The 18,380-nt window shown below is 44.5% G+C and overlaps 1 protein-coding gene and 1 pseudogene across 2 annotated transcripts in view; both read left to right on the top strand.

The window, feature by feature from the left end:
• The first annotated feature begins 1,701 nt into the window (after nucleotides 1–1,701).
• LOC128584398 (glycine cleavage system H protein, mitochondrial-like) lies at nucleotides 1,702–2,253 on the top strand (annotated as a pseudogene).
• Nucleotides 2,254–4,279: 2,026 nt separating this feature from the next.
• The window catches only part of VSIG10 (V-set and immunoglobulin domain containing 10), a 38,019-nt gene continuing 23,918 nt past the window's right edge, over nucleotides 4,280–18,380 (top strand). Inside the window, exons 1-2 of one of the 2 annotated variants that reach the window (XM_053589454.1) lie at nucleotides 4,280–4,772; nucleotides 17,491–17,772. In XM_053589454.1, coding sequence (XP_053445429.1) covers nucleotides 4,694–4,772; nucleotides 17,491–17,772 — 361 coding nt within the window. In that variant the 5' untranslated portion in view covers nucleotides 4,280–4,693. The remainder of the gene's footprint in view (nucleotides 4,773–17,490; nucleotides 17,773–18,380) is intronic. The other variant, XM_053589453.1, reaches the window with a different exon arrangement.

Here is an 18,380-nt window from a genome sequence, read left to right as displayed (position 1 = left end):
TAACAAGAAGAGGACTGGGGCAGAAATAAAAGACATACAGAGAAGTAGCTTGATGCTCCCGCCCCAGGGCCCCAGACCTTCTGTGTCTTGTACACGGTGCTTCCGGCCCAGAGCATGGGCTGCATGTCGGAGTGTTAAGATCAGGATGGGCAGGTCAGGGTTAGTTCTTCAGCACCACATCATATTTCTCTATGAAGTCTCTTCAGGATTACAGAGAGGGTCCCAAGTGCTGTGGGCGCTTTCTCCAATCCCTAGAAAGGGTTTAAGATTTTTTTGTGTGCATGAATGCATAGAAAATTGTATGATAATCATGTGATTTCATTAAAATTGGTTAACCTGCCAAAACAAAACAAAAAAAAAAAAAAAAGAAAGAAAGAAAGATAAAAGAAAAGGCAGCTTGCTTGAGACTTCTAAGGTCCAAGGTGCAGAAATGCTGGTCATGGAATCAGGCAGGAACTTCCCAGACTGATCAAAACGAAGCAGTCGCAGACCTGGGTTCAAGAGGTGGCTTCCCCAGGGCGGCGCCTGTGGCTCAGTGAGTAGGGCGCCGGCTCCATATGCCGAGGGTGGTGGGTTCAAACCCGGCCCCGGCTAAACTGCAACAAAAAAATAGCCGGGCGTTGTGGGGGGCGCCTGTAGTCCCAGCTGCTCAGGAGGCTGAGGCAAGAGAATCGCGTAAGCCCAAGAGTTAGAGGTTGCTGTGAGCCGTGTGACTCTACCCGAGGGCGGTACAGTGAGACTCTGTCTCTACAAAAAAAAGAAGAAGAAAAAAAAAAAAGAGGTGGCTTCCCCATTTACTTGCCTTGTAAACTTATGACTCTTAAAGCCATCTGTAAAATGAGAATAATAATACCTACCTCTCAGAGTCTGAAAAGGACTGAATGAACACAAAGCACTTAGCCCAAAGTTTTCATTTCAGCAAAACATAACAAAAATATGCTCCCTGGACACAGCAGTGTTAAGCCCCATGGTGTCCGGATATGCAGGTGTGATTGATTGTGGGATTTAGTAGCCCCAAAATCATGCCTGCGTTAGGTCTTTGAAGACCTTTGTTGGCTCTCTTTGTACAAATGGACCCAGTTGGTCTTTTTAATTTTTTTTTAGAGATGGGGTCTTATTTTATTGCCTAGGTTTGAGAGCAATGGCATTATCACAGCTCATAGCAACCTCAAACTCTTGGCCTCAAGTGATCTTCCTGCCTCAGCCTCCCATGTAGCTAGGACTGCAAGTGCCTGTCACCATGCCCAGCTAATTAAAAAAAATTTTTTTTTTTTAGAGAAGGGGGCAGGCTATGTTGCCCAGGCCAGTCTTGGTTTATTTTTATAGCAATCCATGAGGTGGATATTAGCTCTGTTTTACACATAGGGAGACGGGGGTTCTAAAAGGACCCTACATTGCCGAGCACCCCTGGGGGAATTCCCCACACACTAGACACTTTTCTAAGTTAGGGGCACTTTCTACAGACCAGAGTGTCTTGAAACCCAAGGGGACATCAGGTTTCCTAACACAGCTCCTTTCTTAGGGCTGGCCTGAGCACCTGTACCCAAATCAAAGAGGCCAGGTCAGCTCAGGGGAATGCATGTCTGCTTGCTTGGTGACACTCCAAGCATTCAGACACATGTTCCCTTGGCCTTGGCAGCCTTTGTATATGTGACAAGATTAGAACTTCATCAGGCAAGACTTGGAGTGACCCCTGCAAACATGGTGCTGTGAGTGGCGTGGACCCTGTGGGCTATGGCCTGCAGCCTGCACTTGGCCTCCATGCCCATTGCACCCTGCCTGCCGCAGCCCTGGCAGCTGGGAGTGGGCACAGTCCGGACGCTGCGCAGGGACCCACTCTGCTCACCGTGCATAAATTCACAGAGAAACACGAATGGATGACAGCAGAAAATGGTGTTGGAACAGTGCGGAATCAGCAATCTTGCACGGGAAGCTCTGGGAAATGTTGTTTACTGTAGTCTACTTGAAGTTGGGACAAAATTAAATAAACAAGATGAGTTTGGTGCGTTGGAAAGTGTGAAAGCTGCTAGTGAACTCTATTCTCCTTTATTGGGAGAAGTAACTGAAATTAATGAAGCTCTGGCAGAAAATCCAGGACTTGACAACAAATCTTGTTATGAAGATGGTTGGCTGATCAAGATGACACTGAGTAACCCTTTAGAACTAGATGAAATAATGAGTGAAGAAGCATATGAGAAATATGTAAAAATCTATGGAGGAGTGAAAGTGGAACTACTAAATAAACTAGTGTGAAATAATAATAATAATAATAAAAAGACTTGGAGTGAGCCAAGAGTCTAGTCCTGATTTTACCACCAACCAGCTGTGTGATGTGGAGTGTCACCATCCAGAGCTGGAGGTTTCTCACTTATAAAATGGGATCAAAGGGGAATCCTTAGGGTATGAGAGTTGCAGAGAGGGCCCAGTGAGATTAGAACCAGAACACTGACTCAGCAAATGTAAGAAGACCTGTTCTGTGCAATTCACTAGGAGGACATTGAAAATTCTAGACCCTCAGCTGAAAATTTGCAGGTAATTGATTTTATGGATAGCTTGTTTACTTCAGGGGAGGCTGTGAGATGTTTGCTAGGAAAGATGAGGAACTACAATGTCAAAGTCAATAACTTTCATTGGGTTTGGGGGTTATTCGACTAGTATATAAAATCTACAAAAAACCTAGTGGCAACTAGGTGCTAGGCACTGGGGATACAGGAAAAGGTCTGGTTAGGATAGAATTTACCTTCTATCACAAAGTCAAAGGCAGAAAGCAAGAACCAAAGAGAAGGGGGTCGGGGGGAAAGAAGAGATACTCCTCTAGAGTTTGACTTTAGACTTCAAGTTTTTGAGCAAAGAGTAAAAAGAATTGTTCAGCTTCATGGCTCAGTTCTTATCAGGAGAAATACATTAAAAAAAAAACAAACAAATAAAAAACTGGTTTGCCAGGCACAGTGATTCAGCCTGTAATCCTAGCACTCTGGGAGGCTCAGGCAGGTGGATTGCTTGAGCTCTTGAGTTCCAGACCAGCCTCAACAAGAGCCAGACCCTGCCTCTAAAAATAGCTGTGCCTTGTGGTAGGCTCCTGTAGTCCCAGCTACCTGGGAGGCGGAGGCAGGAGAATTGCTTCAGCCCAAGAGTTTGAGGGTGCTGTGGGCTGTGATGCCATGGCACTCTACCGAGGGCCACATAGTGAAACTGTGTCTCAGAAATAAATTAAAAAATAAGTAAATTAAATAAAAATAAAATAAAATAAAAAACTGGTTTCAAAAGAGGATTTTCTCCTCGAAGAAGCATTTCAGTAAGGGGACTTTTGGGCAACAGAAAGAATGATTTTAATAGTGTTTTGTTTTTGTTTTTTTTTTTTTTGAGACAGAGTCTCACTTTTGTTGCCCTCAGTAGAGTGCTATGGCGTCACAGCTCACTGCAACCTCAGACTCTTGGGCTCAAGTGATACTCCTGTCTCAGCCTCCCAAGTAGCTGGGACTACAGGTGCCCGCCACAACATCTGGCTATTTTTAGAGTCGAAGTCTCACTCTAGCTCAGGCTGGTCCGGCTATTTTTAGAGACGGAGTCTCACTCTAGCTCAGGCTGGTCTCGAACTTGTGAACTCAGATGGGCCCGCTTTAGCCTCCCAGATTGTTGGGATTACAGGAGTGAGTCACTGGGCCCAGCCTTATTATTTTTTTCATTTGAACATTTTCAAACCTACAGAAAAGTTGAAATAATGTGAACTCCTACATCCCCACCTCCCAGAGCCTACAATTAATATTTTACTGTCGTAACTGCAGTTTTGTTTTGATTTTTAACAGGAAGTTTCTCCTTTGGCTTTTCCTGAGGCTATCACAGCCTTCCCCGCAGGACATACAGAGGGGACGTGGGCGCGGCAGGGAATCTGGCTGGGTAGGGGTAGGGGAACTAAAAGGAAAAACAAAAACAAAACTCTGGGGAAACAAGTCCTGCAGACTCCTTGGCCCTCGCTCTGTGTGTTCTCTACCAGTTAATGGGAGAACCGGAGTCTCGTGGCTGCTTTTGGCTGGAAGGTCCTGGGATCGTCTTTCTCCCGCTCCCTTCTGCAAGGGGTGGAAGAAAGGCGGCGATGGCGGCCCTGGCGCCCGCCCGGCGCACGGGGACACGGGCGAGAATCCCCTGGGACGCTCGGCGGGGACGGCAAGGGGGGCCCACCGCATTCTGCAGCCTGGCAACCGACTCCGCAGCCCGCGGCCCCGGGCGGGGGTGCGTCCTGCGGCAGCTGCAAGGCTCCGTCCCGCCCAGCTGGCCCCGCGGCAACTCCAGCCTGCTGTCCCGGCTCGAGCCGACTCCGGAGGGCCCAGCCTCGGCGCTCCGCCCCCGGCCCGGCGGGACCTGGCCCTCCTTCCTGGCCAAGGTAGAGGAAGCGGGGTCCCGCCTGGACCGGAGGCGGAGAGACCCGCTCCTGTTGTTTTCCGCCCGCGGGAGCGGGCAGGCGGGCGCAGGCGGGCGCAGGGGGCGGGGTGCGCCCTACCTCCCCGGCCTGGGCCCCTGGGAGCACTGGTCGCAACCCCGACGTCGGGCTCAGCCGAGAATCCATCCTTCCTGGAGGCTCAGGAGAGTAGGGCCACTCTGCCGTTCCGAGGACCTGGGAGGAGCGCTCGGTACCCCGGGTCGCACACCCAGCCCAGCCGGAGCCTGCTTTTGCTGAGCCCGTATCTGCGACGAGATGGCCGCAGGCGGCCGGGCGCCGGAGCTCGGTGCCCTCGTCTGCCTCGGGGCGCTGCTGGCCGGCTGGGTCACCGCAGGTAAGGGGCCGAGATCTAGAGGGAAAAGTTGAGTTTTCCCAGGCACAGGTGGGGAGAGGGCAGCGAGGGACCCAATGCCCTCCGAATCCGTGGTGGCCGCCACCCCGGAACCGCCCGCGGAGGGTTTCGGATTACCTGCTTGCAGCTCAGCTCTCTTTGCTGGAAGGAATTTTCCCGGGCGCTCGGTGGAGGGCGAGATGTCCCGGCTTCCTGCGGTGGGCAGCCGGCGAAGCTGCAGAGGGCCTGCGGAGAGGTGGTGGGGAAATGAAGACATATGTGTGAGGGAAAGTGAGTTTTTTTTTTGTTGTTTTTTTTTAGTTTTAAGTGTCGGATGTAAATTCCCCCTTCTGGTTTTACCTGCTGCGCTGATGCTCAAACTCTTCCCTCTGCCTAAGGTTGAACTCGCTAACTTACACCTTTCCTCACCCCAGCTAGCCTACCTGTTCAGCGTATTCAAAACCATGCATTCACTTTTTTTTTTTTTTTTTGCAGTTTTTGGCCGGGGCCGGGTTTGAACCCGCCACCTCCAGTATATGGGCCCGGCGCCCTACTCCTTTGAGCCACTGGTGCCGCCCCCATGCATTCACTTTCTAAAACTTTTTATTGTGAAATACTTTTCAGACTTACAAAAAAATTTCCCCTCACCCTTGACGTGATTGGCAAAAGGTCCTAAATGCTTCATCTATGCTCTGCTTTATTACAAAACATAAATAGGTTGTTTACAAAAAAAAATAAGTAGAATACAAAAAGATTGAAAAAAATATTTTTGAATTCAATCCACCAGCTAAGGCTGTTTACTGTGTGCAGGTAGCAGCCTGGGGTGAAGGGAATGGGAGGAGTGCAGTTTGCTGGGATGCAGGCGGGGCGCTACTGTCTGTGTTCCCGGGTTGCTGGTTTGCTCCACCTACCTGTCCTCCTCTTGCTGGTTTCTGGAGATGGCTTGTAAACCGGTACCTGAGTTTCCTAGAAGCAAGTGCCAAAAGTTCCTAATTGTTAGGCACTCACAAATGTTTTATTTTGCTTTGTTTTTAAAAATCATTTTAAAAAAGTAAAATGTCTCATAATTAGATGTTCAGGTTATCTGGAAAAATCTACAGGTCTGCTAGCACCACACCTGCATTCTCACCTGGAGCTAAGCAGTGATCATCTTTTACCTAGGGCATGTGACCCCCAGTTTGTCACTGTTGTAGTACTTACTCCTGGCCCTCGTCAGTCATGAACATTACCTGTCAGCTTTTCCGCATTTGACTTAGTGATCACAGTACTGGGGAGAGGGGACAGTCCCCAGCTGGTCATCTCCAGAAGTTAAAAGGTGATTATTAAGTATTCCCCTTTCCCCAGCTGTTGCTGTGAACAGCAGGGGCCTGGGGACATCAGAATCCCAGGCTGACTTACTCCTGCTGGAATGAACAGGTTTCAGGCTGACTGCTATTCACCACATGGGGAAAACACCCCCATTGCCAGGCCCAGCTATTTTGATGCCCAAGCCTGTTTCACCTCTGTATGTGGCATCAAGTGGCTTCCAGAGCTTGGTGTATTTTTGTTTGTTTTTCAAGTTGGGAGTTGTCTTGAGGAAAAAGAAAAAGTCTTTCTCTTTGACACTCTAGTCCAGGTGAAGTTCATGCTTGATTGTACACTTGAGGGCATTCTTGGAAGAATTTGCCAGGCTTGGAAAAGTAAATGTTTGGGTCTAACTCCACTCTGTAAATATTAATAATAATAATAGTAATAATAAAAGGGCAACATCTAGGAAGTTTCTGTTCCTTTAGCCTTTGTTCCATATTCTGAATCTAAGGTTGGGGGACAACAGTGTCCTGTGGACACCATGTGAAGACTTCTAGTAGCACAGACTATTACTTCTGTTTTCTCATCTCACCCTGTACGGGAGGGAGGGGTATGGGAGCCCAGAGTATATTCTGGTGATCAGAAGCACTTGAGACTTAAATGTGAGTCCCACATCTCCCAGTGATTTGAGAAAATCACTTAAGCTTCCTGAACCTCAATTTTCTCAGTGGAAGTAAGGGACTGTCAGGCATGGAGCTAGTATATCTTCCAGAACTATCCCTTCTGCATCTGTGTCAGACATCACTAATCGATGATCATGTTCTTCTCCACTGAGCCAGGACTCAGCCTCATTTTAACCCAGCCCTCAGGAAAGCCACATTGGTAGACTAAATGATCTCTAAGGGCACTGTCAGCTTCAGTAATTAAAAAAAAAAAATGGAGTGGGCGGCGTCTGTGGCTCAGTGATTAGGGCGCCAGCCCCATATGCCGAGGGTGGCGGGTTCAAACCCAGCCCCGGCCAAACTGCAACCAAAAAATAGCCGGGCGTTGTGGCGGGCGCCTGTAGTCCCAGCTACTCCGGAGGCTGAGGCAAGAGAATCGCTTAAGCCCAGGAGTTGGAGGTTGCTGTGAGCCGTGTGACGCCACGGCACTCTACCGAGGGCGGTACAGTGAGACTCTGTCTCTACAAAAAAAAAAAAAAAAATGGAGTGAGCAAAGCTGAGGTGAAAAGCCTTCAAATGGTTTCTTTTGTTATCATGTCATTCTATGCCTTAGAGGAGAAGACAGGGTTATCTCAAGTTCTAAGACTAAAGTTTCACTGGTTCACAGTTTTCCAAGCTGCTGTTCCTTTATTCCTTTGCTGAGGAGTCTGGGAAGGGGCAGGTGTGCAGGTCTTGGGAACACACGCTGAATCTTTTACTGTAAAGTTCATCTTCTTCTGGTGGGGATTGCTACCTGAGACCTTGGGTTCCCAGGTCTAATTGTTTAAAAACAATCCCCACCTGCTTTTTATTTTATTTTTTTTAATTTAATTAATTTCTTTTTATTAAGTCATTTGTACATAGATCATGAATACATTTATGCCATTATGGGATTCAGTGTGTTGATTATTTGTATAAATTGGAGGGCTTACATCCTACTAATCAACATAGCCTTCACTTCATTTACCCAATTACAGCATTAAGACATTTGTGTCTACACCTGATAGATCCAACTTGTACTTGCAATATGCTCCATAGGCCCACCTGCTTTTTAAAGCAATTGTGAAGCATTTCTTGCTGTTTTGGGATCTCTTGCATTAGATGACATTCTCTACATTTCAGCAAGTGCTTAAGGAATCAGGACATCTTGTGGCTCCAGATAGGTTTTACCTCTTTCAAACGGAGCCGCTTCTGGCCAGACAAGAGGACAAATGCAGGTGACTCTTGGTCTTTCATTTATAAATGGGAAGGATTCCTTAGAGGCAAGTGACAGTTTACTTTTTTATTAACAGTTTTATTGATATGGGCGGCACCTGTGGCTCAGTGAGTAGGGCGCCGGCCCCATATACCGAGGGTGGCGGGTTCAAACCCGGCCCCAGCCAAACTGCAACCAAAAAAAAAAAAATAGCCGGGCGTTGTGGCGGGCGCCTGTAGTCCCAGCTACTTGGGAGGCTGAGGCAAGAGAATCGCTTAAGCCCAGGAGTTGGAGGTTGCTGTGAGCTGTGTGAGGCCACGGCACTCTACCGAGGGCCATAAAGTGAGACTCTGTCTCTACAAAAAAAACAGTTTTATTGATATAATTTATATACCACAAAATTCACCCTTTTAAAGTATACAATTGAATGTTTTTTAGCATATTCACAAGATTATACAACTCTCACCACTAGCTAACTCCAGGACATTTTCAGCACCCCAAAAGGTTCTATCCCGGTTGCCTCTTTGTATGTGGGTGATAATTGTGGAGGGGGCTGGGACATGGTGAGAATTCTCAGCAAAATGGCTTGTATTTGCTTGTCATCCAGTGACAGTCTAATGCCAGGTCAGTTGCCCCTCAATACCTGTCATTCGTGAGTGGGCATCAGAATCATCTGGGCTTGATAAAATACAGCATGCTGCCCACCTCTTCCTGCTTTCTGACTTAGATGTTTTGGGGTGAGGCTTGATAATTGGGATTTCTAACAAGGCTGCTATTGCTCATATAGCTTTTGAATGTGTTTTTCTCTCTGCCAGGGAACTCTTGCTCACCTTTACCTGGCTGCTTTCTATTTATCTGCCAGATCTGAGTTTGGATTCCGGGAGGAACTCTTTTCTGACATCTGCCCCAAACGAACTTGGAAACCCTTTCTCCAAGGCCTTATCTTGCTGTTCATCATACTGTAATTGTTGGTTTATTATCTGCATATTGCACTGTAATTGTTGGTTTATTATCTCTTTGCCCCACTGGACTGTGAACGTCCTAAAGGATCCTATTTTGTGCATCATTGGTTTCCCAGTGCCTAGCACAGGGCCTGGCCCACCATAACCACGTAGTCACTATTGCCAGTCCATTTTCTTTTTTTTATTGTTGGGGATTCATTGAGGGTACAATAAGCCAGGTTACACTGATTGCAATTGTTAGGTAAAGTCCCTCTTGCAATCACGTCTTGTCCCCATAAAGTGTGACACACACCAAGGCCCCACCCACCTCCCTCCTTCCCTTTCTGTTCCCCCCCATAACCATAATTGTCATTAATTGTCCTCATATCAAAATTGAGTACATAGGATTCATGCTTCTCCATTCTTGTGATGCTTTACTAAGAATAATGTCTTCCATGTCCATCCAGGTTAATACGAAAGATGTAAAGTCTCCATTTTTTTTAATGGCTGAATAGTATTCCATGGTATACATATACCACAGCTTGTTAATCCATTCCCGGGTTGGTGGGCATTTAGGCTGTTTCCACATTTTGGCAATTGTAAATTGAGCTGCAATAAACAGTCTAGTATAAGTGTCCTTATGATAAAAGGATTTTTTTCCTTCTGGATAGATGCCCAGTAATGGGATTGCAGGATCAAATGGGAGGTCTAGCTTGAGTGCTTTGAGGTTTCTCCATACTTCCTTCCAGAAAGGTTGTACTAGTTTGCAGTCCCACCAGCAGTGTAAAAGTGTTCCCTTCTCTCCACATCCACGCCAGCATCTGCAGTTTTGAGATTTTGTGATGTGGGCCATTCTCACTGGGGTTAGATGATATCTCAGGGTTGTTTGGATTTGCATTTCTCTAATATATAGAGATGATGAACATTTTTTCATGTGTTTGTTAGCCATTCGTCTGTTGTCTTTAGAGAAAGTTCTATTCATGTCTCTTGCCCATTGATATATGGGATCGTTGGCTTTTTTCATGTGGATTAATTTGAGTTCTCTATAGATCCTAGTTATCAAGCTTTTGTCTGATTGAAAATATGCAAATATCCTTTCCCATTGTGTAGGTTGTCTCTTTGCTTTGGTTATCGTCTCCTTAGCTGTACAGAAGCTTTTCAGTTTAATGAAGTCCCATTTGTTTATTTTTGTTGTTGTTGCAATTGCCATGGCAGTCTTCTTCATGAAGTCTTTCCCCAGGCCAATATCTTCCAGTGTTTTTCCTATGCTTTCTTCGAGGATTTTTATTGTTTCATGCCTTAAATTTAAGTCCTTTATCCATCTTGAATCAATTTATGTGAGTGGGGAAAGGTGTGGGTCCAGTTTCAGTCTTTTACATGTAGACAACCAGTTCTCCCAACACCATTTGTTGAATAGGGAGTCTTTCCCCCAAGGTATGTTCTTGTTTGGTTTATCAAAGATTAGGTGGTTGTAAGATGTTAGTTTCATTTCTTGGTTTTCAATTCGATTCCTAATGTCTATGTCTCTGTTTTTGTGCCAGTACCATGCTGTCTTGAGCACTATGGCTTTGTAGTACAGATTAAAATCTGGTATGCTGATGCCCCCAGCTTTATTTTTGTTACAGAGAACTGCCTTAGCTATACGGGGTTTTTTCCGGTTCCATACAAAATGCAGAATCATTTTTTCCAAATCTTGAAAGTACGATGATGGTATTTTGATGGGAATGGCATTGAATAGGTAGATTGCTTTGGGAAGTATAGACATTTTAACAATGTTGATTCTTCCCATCCATGAGCATGGTATGTTCTTCCATTTGTTAATATCCTCTGCTATTTCCTTTCTGAGGATTTCATAGTTTTCTTTATAGAGGTCCTTCACCTCCTTCGTTAGGTATATTCCTAGGTATTTCATTTTCTTTGAAACTATGGTGAAGGGAGTTGTGTCCTTAATTAGCTTCTCATCTTGACTGTTATTGGTCAAGGCTACTGACTTGTGGACATTGATTTTATATCCTGAAACATTACTGTATTTTTTGATGACTTCTAGGAGTCTTGTGGTTGAGTCTTTGGGGTTCTCTAAGTATAAGATCATGTCGTCAGCAAAGAGGGAGAGTTTGACCTCCTCTGTTCCCATTTGGATTCCCTTTATTTCCTTGTCTTGCCTAATTGTATTGGCTAGAACTTCCAGCACTACGTTGAATAGTAAAGGTGACAGAGGACAACCTTGTCTGGTTCCAGTTCTAAGAGAAAAAGCTTTCAGTTTTACTCCATTCAGTAAAATATTGGCTGTGGGTTTGTCATAGATAGCTTCAATCAGTTTTAGAAATGTGCCACCTATGCCTATACTCTTCAGTGTTCTAATTAGAAAAGGATGGTGGATTTTATCAAATGCTTTTTCTGCCTCTATTGAGAGGATCATGTGATCTTTATTTTTGCCTCTGTTAATATGGTGGATAACATTTATAGACTTATGTATAACATTCCCTGGGATGAAGCCTACTTGATCAGGATGAATGACTTTTTTGATGATAAGCTGTAATCTATTGGTTAGGATTTTGTTGAGAATTTTTGCATCTATATTCATGAGTGAGATTGGTCTGAAATTCTCCTTTTTGTTTGGGTCTTTTCCTGGTTTTGGTATCAGGGTGATGTTTGCTTCATAGAATGTGTTGGGGAAGATTCCTTCTTCCTCAATTTTTTGGAATAATTTCTGCCATACAGGAATAAGCTCTTCCTTGAAGGTTTGATAGAATTCTGGAGTGAAGCCATCTGGACCAGGGCATTTTTTGGTTGGAAGCTTTTTTATTGTTTCTTTGATCTCAGTGCTTGAAATTGGTCTGTTCAGGAGCTGTATTTCTTCCTGGCTGAGTCTAGGGAGAGGGTGTGACTCCAAATATTGATCCATTTCTTTCACATTGTCAAATTTCTGGGCATAGAGTTTCTGGTAGTATTCAGAGATGATCTCTTGTATCTCTGTGGGATCAGTTGTTATTTCCCCTTTATCATTTCTGATTGAGGTTACTAGAGATTTTACTTTTCTATTCCTCGTTAGTCTGGCCAATGGTTTATCTATTTTATTTATTTTTTCAAAAAACCAACTCCTTGTTTCATTAATTTTCTGAATGATTCTTTTGTTTTCAATTTCATTGATCTCTGATTTGATTTTGGATATTTCTTTTCTTCTACTGAGTTTAGGCTTAGATTGTTCTTCTTTTTCCAATTCCATAAGATCTCTTGTGAGATTGTTGATGTGCTCTCTTTCTGTTTTTGGAATGTAGGCATCTAAAGTGATGAATTTTCCTCTCAAAACTGCTTTTGCAGTATCCCATAGGTTTTGGTAGCTTGTGTCTTCATTGTTGTTATGCTCAAGGAAGTTAATGATTTCCTGTTTTATTTCTTCCTGCACCCATCTGTTATTCAACAGAAGATTGTTTAATTTCCATGCCTTTGGGTGGGGTCAAGCATTTTTGTTAGAGTTGAGTTCCACCTTTAGTGCCTTATGGTCTAAGAAGATACAAGGTAAAATTTCAATTCTTTTGATTCTGTTGATATTTGTTTTGTGTCCCAGGATATGATCAATTTTGGAGAATGTTCCATGGGGTGATGAGAAGAATGTATATTCTTTATCTTTGGGATGGAGTGTTCTTTATGCATCTATCAAGCACAGTTGTTCTAGGGTCTCGTTTAAATCTCTTATATCCTTGTTTAATTTCTGTTTAGAGGATCTGTCCAGCTCTGTAAGAGGAGTGTTAAGGTCCCCTGTTGTTATGGTATTATCAGATATCATATTGCTCAGACTGAGTAAGGTCTGTTTCAAGAATCTGGGAGCATTTAAATTGGGTGCATAAATATTTAGAATTGAAATGTCTTCTTGTTGTATTTTTCCCGTGACCAATATAAAGTGACCATCTTTGTCTTTTTTGACTTTAGTTGCTTTAAATCCACATGTATCTGAAAATAAGATTGCAACTCCTCTTTTCTTCTGAATTCCATTTGCCTGAAAAATTGTCTTCCAACCCTTGACTCGGAGCTTTAATTTGTCTTTTGAAGCCAGGTGTGTTTCTTGCAGACAGCAAATGGATGGCTTGTGTTTTTTAATCCAGTCAACCAATCTATGTCTCTTCAGTGGGGAATTCAAGCCATTAACATTTATTGAGATAATTGATAAGTGTGGTAGTATTTTATTCGTCTTATTTGGTGAGAGTCCATTGCTTAGTTTTATCTTTTGCATCAGTGTGGAGGTTAGGTTCTGTCCTTTAATTTCTGAGTTCTTACTTTGCTGCTGATCCATTGTGGTGGTCAGTGTGCAGAACAGGTTGAAGTATTTCCTGTAGAGCTGGTCTTCCTCAATGTTTGTATATCCGTAAATGATTTGATTTCTCCGTCAATTTTGAAGCTTAGCTTACCAGGGTACAGAATTCTGGGCTGGAAATTGTTCTCTTTAAGTAGATTAAAGGTAGATGATCATTGTCTTCTTGCTTGGAAAGTTTCATTAGAGAAGTCTGCGGTCACTCTGATGGATTTGTCCCTGTAGGTCAACTGGCGCTTACTCCTGGCAGCTTGCAGAATCTTTTCTTTTGTCTTGACTTTGGACAGGTTCATCACAATGTGTCTTGGAGAAGCTCGGTTAGAGTTGAGGCGACCTGGGGTCCGATAGCCCTCTGAAAGCAGTGTGTCAGAATCTTTGGTGATATTTGGGAAATTTTCTTTTATAATATTCTCTAGTATGGCTTCCATTCCTCTGGGGCATTCTTCTTCCCCTTCTGGAATTCCTATAACTCGTATGTTGGAACACTTCATAAAGTCCCATAATTCTGACAGGGAATGTTCTGCTTTCTCTCTCTTCTTTTCTGCCTCTTTTTCTATCTGAGTTATCTCAAAAACTTTGTCTTCTACCTCTGAAATTCTTTCTTCTGCATGGTCTAACCTGTTGCTGATACTTTCCATTGCATCTTTAAGTTCCCTAATTGACTGTTTCTGTTCCGTCAGCTCTGCTATATCCTTTTTATATTCTTCATATCATTCATCTCTTATTTGATTCTGTTTTTGAATTTCCTTTTGGTTATTTTCCACTTTATTAGCAGTTTCCTTCATTGTTTCCATCATTTCTTTCATTGTTTTCAACATGTGTATTCTAAATTCCCTTTCTGTCATTCCTAACATTTCTTTATAGGTGGAATCCTCTGCAGTAGCTACCTCATGGTCCCTTGGAGGGGTTGTTCTGGACTGGTTCTTCATGTTGCCTGGAGTTTTCTGCTGATTCTTCCTCATGAGTGACTTATTTTATCTGTTTCCTTGCCCTAATTTTCCTTTCACTTCCTCTTGCTCTCGTGCCTGTGGACTAAGGGTTACAGGACCAGAAGGGTGAGAAGGTTGAAGAGCAAAAAAGGGATGAAAGAAAGGAGGACCGTGTGATAAGAAAAAAAAGAAAAATAGAGAAAGGAGAGGGGGTGGGTAAAAGGAATATTGACAAAAAGAAGAGAGGCAGAGAAAGAGGGAGACAGAGCAATATAGGTGTACAGTAGGGTACTTTGATACAACCTTAAAAAAAAACCACCTTCTGGGGGTGCCCAGTTGGGTGGTTCCCTTGAGGTCAGCAGCTCTTTGCTAACCTGATCAGACACAGTATCCCACCTCCACCAAGTAGAGAGGAAAGACAAATATGCTATAAATCAAACCAAAACAAGCAAGCAGAAAACTTTAGGGGATAAAATTGGGTGGAAAACCAAATAATAGCGGTAGAAACACTAACAAAAATGAAGTTCTAATTATTGAAATAGGCAGCAATGGGAAATTATAATTAAACTAGAAAAATTGAGAAAGAAAAAGGATCTGTATGGAAAAGGTTGAACTTAAAAAACAAAACAACAATCAACAACATCAAAAAAAACAACCAAACCAAAAAAAAAAAAAAAACACAACCAAAAACAAAACAGTATGTATATGTTATTGAATATTGTCTGGGCAACACATGGTCTTCTGGGGTATGAGTTGTTAATCACAGTTCTGATACGACTGGAGGCTGCTAGTTTCTCAAAGCCCAGCAGGTAGACACCCTAAATCTCTCTTCAGCCCACTTAAAAGGCACTTTGAACTTGTTCACTTGCTGAGCAGAAGCTTTCCCAGGGAATTGCTTGTCGCTGGAATCACTGCTGAAGTGGCTATCCACTTACCCTGTTTGCCAAAACCGGTCTCCCTCTGCCCCCGAGGGTTAGGGCTGCAAGGCGGCTCAGACCCCGCCCTTAGGCTACTTGGTCGCTGGGTTACCGGCTCCCACCCAATTCTAGCTCTGCTACCCTGAGGGCGGAGCTTGCCGGGGCAGATCGCTCACAATGGCTGCCTGTGACCCAGAGCCAAACACTATTAGCTCCGTCTGGCTCAGCGGCTCAGACTGGGGCCCTAGACAAAGGCCAAAGTTCTCCGCACTCCCGCTCAGGCTCTCCCCAAGGCGGTTCAGCTGAGTGCCAAGTCCAAAGACACCAAAACAGTTCACAAGTAAGGCCTTTCTGGTTTGCAGTCTCGCTGCTACTGAACTTACAGTTGCGGGCGGGTTTAGACGGATTGAACACACGCGACCACTTGCCAGTTTTCCACTGTTTTAGTCCTCCTCTTGGGGTCCAGAAGTCTCTCGCTGACTCCCTGTATCCTCTCAGGGGTGATGATAGGCAGATCCCACCAGCCAGAGATGCCTGGAGTCCTATATCCCCAGACTCATGATGCCCAGATGCAAGGAAGCTGTTACTCGGCTGCCATCTTGCTCCGCCCCCTGCCAGTCCATTTTCAAATGGAGCTTCCTGTAGAGACTTAACCCCAGGGTTGTTTGGGTCTGGTATGGGGGCGGGTGGGGGAGAGAGATCAGTAGGACAGTGGGAACAAAGCCAAAGCCCTTTTTCTTCCACATCTTCTGGATTTCTAGGCAAATAAAACTACTTGTGGTCTGCATTACTTATTAATTGGTACAATAATGCTGCACACCGTACAACCACAAATGACCAAAGTGTGTATTGCTCACAGGCCTGGGGGGTTGGTTAGGTGGCTCTGCTGATCTTGCCTGGGCTCACTCACATGTCTGGGGTTTGGCTGGCCGTAGATTGGCCTAGATTGGCCTCAGCTGAAATGACTGAGCCATCTTGGGTTTGCACCATGCAGTTTTCATATTGTCTCCCAGAACCTGACCTAGTTGTGTCTTTTTCATGGTGATGGCAGAGGAGGAAAGTTAGAAAGCCCAATTACACAAGCATTTTTTTTCTATTTTATTGCAGCAAAATACATAATGTAAAATGTATCATTTTACCCATTCAATATGTAGTTCAGTGGTGTTAAATACAGTCATAATGTGCAACCATCACCATCATTTATCTCTAGAACTCTTTTCTTGTAACACTGAAACTCTACCCCATTAAACAATAACTCCCCATTCTCCCACCTTCTACAGTCTCTGGCAGCCACCATTCTACTTTCTGTCTCAATGATTTTCACTACTCTGCCTTTTCTTGGTTGGCTTATTTCACTTAGTAAAATGTCCACAAGGTTCCCTGTAGTAGCACGTATCAGAAGGCCTCCCTTTTTAAGTGTGAATAATATTCCACAGTGTGTATACAGCACGTTTTATTGATCCATTTTCTCTGTCGATGGACACTTGGGTTGCTTCCGTGTTTTAGCTATTGTGAGTAGCACTGCCATGAACAAATACCGCTTTGAGACTCTGCTGTCAAGTCTTTGGGGTATATATCCAGAGGTGGAATTGCTGCATCGTATGTTATCGTTCCATTTTAAATTTTTTAATGGAGCCACCATACTGTTTTCCACAGGAGCTGCACCATCTTACATTCCTGTTAACAGTGCACAAGGGTTCCGGTGTCTCTACATCCTTGCCAGCACTTGTTATTTTGTGTTTTTTGACAGTAGCCATCTTAATGGGTATGAAGTGATATCTCATTGGAGTTTTGATTTGCATTTTTTGCAATGATTATACACAAGTACTTCTAAAAGCTTTGCTTGAGTCACATTTGCTCACATCCTGTTGACCGAAAAAAGTCACATGGCTAAGCCCTCAGTGAGGGAGGAATGGCCCCAGAGTGACGCGATGAAGGCTTGGACAGTGAGTGGGGTGGAGAATTGTAGTTATCTTTGTGATCTGCCATAAGTTCGTTCACATCAATGACTGGCCAAGCATCCCAACACACCAGAGAGGCTCTGTGTGTTATTGTCAGGCTAAAGTGCAGTGGTGCCATCATAGCTCACAGCAACCTCAAACTCTTGGGCTCAAGCAATCCGCTTGCCTCTGCCTCCCAAGTAACTGACTACAGGTGCCCACCACAACACCTGGCTAATTTTTAAATTTATTTGTAGGAATGGGTCTCACATGTTGGCCAGGTCGGTCTCAAATTCCTGGCCTCAAGTGATCCTCCCACCTCATTTTCCTAAAGTGCTGGAATTACAAGTGTGAGCCTTTATACCTAGCCTGTTATCACATCTTGAAAACACACAGCTGACTAAAAAAAAAAAAAAAAAATCCTAATGCAGAGGGACTTTCCAAAAAGGGAGGTTGTTCCAGATCAGAAAAAATACTGATAGACTGATCTTCCCTGGCACAGGATTGGAAGCTGTTGTCATCGGAGAAGTTCATGAGAACGTTACCCTGCACTGTGGCAACATCTTGGGACCAAGGGGCCTGGTGACCTGGTACCGGAACACCTCAGGGCCCGTGTTCCTTCTCTCCTCCAATTCCAGCCTCCCTCCAGCCTCGCCTCGCTTCTCTCTGGTGAACTTCAGCTCCCTGCACATTGAGGCACTGAACCTGCAGGATGAGGGCAACTACACCTGCCAGGAGATCCTGAATGTGACTCGGTGGTTCCAAGTGTGGCTGCAGGTGGCCAGTAAGTGGGGCTAGTGGGAACTAGGGCTGCAGAGGTGCTTAGAGCCTTGGACAGAGGACATGGACGGGAGCGTGGGCTTTGGCATCAGATGGCCAAGATTTCTTTTTGGGCACTGCCACTTGTAAGCTGAGTGACCTCTTGAATTTGTGTTTCCTCACTTGTAAGGGGAAAAAGAAAAGAATTTCTGCCATGAGATGGCTGTAAAGAATAGATACCAGGTTATAAAGTGCTTTAAATGGCTCCTGCTGCATCAGTTAGCTTTTATTTTCAGCTTGTTGTTAATTATCATCCTTGCTAATAGTATCATTGTATTATGTCACAGAGGTACAGTATAACATAATTGAAGCTTGGCTGGGAGCGCAAGCCTGTAATCCCAGCTACTCAGGAGGCTGAGGCAGGAAGATTGCTTGAGCCCAAGGCAGTCGTGTGTGATGATCATGCCTGTGAATGGCCACTGCACTCCAGTTTGGGCAACATAGCAAGACCCCATTTCTTTTTTTCTTTGAGACGGAGTCTTGCTTTGTCGCCCTTGGTAGAGTGCCCTGGCATCATAGCTCACAGCAACCTCAAACTCTTGGGCTCAAGGATTTCTCTTGCCTCAGCCTCCT

The sequence above is a fragment of the Nycticebus coucang genome, chromosome 4 (genome assembly GCF_027406575.1).
Source record: "Nycticebus coucang isolate mNycCou1 chromosome 4, mNycCou1.pri, whole genome shotgun sequence".
Classification (NCBI taxonomy): domain Eukaryota; kingdom Metazoa; phylum Chordata; class Mammalia; order Primates; family Lorisidae; genus Nycticebus; species Nycticebus coucang.
Note: the sequence above shows the minus strand (reverse complement) of the source record. Positions and strands in the feature narration are given on the sequence as shown.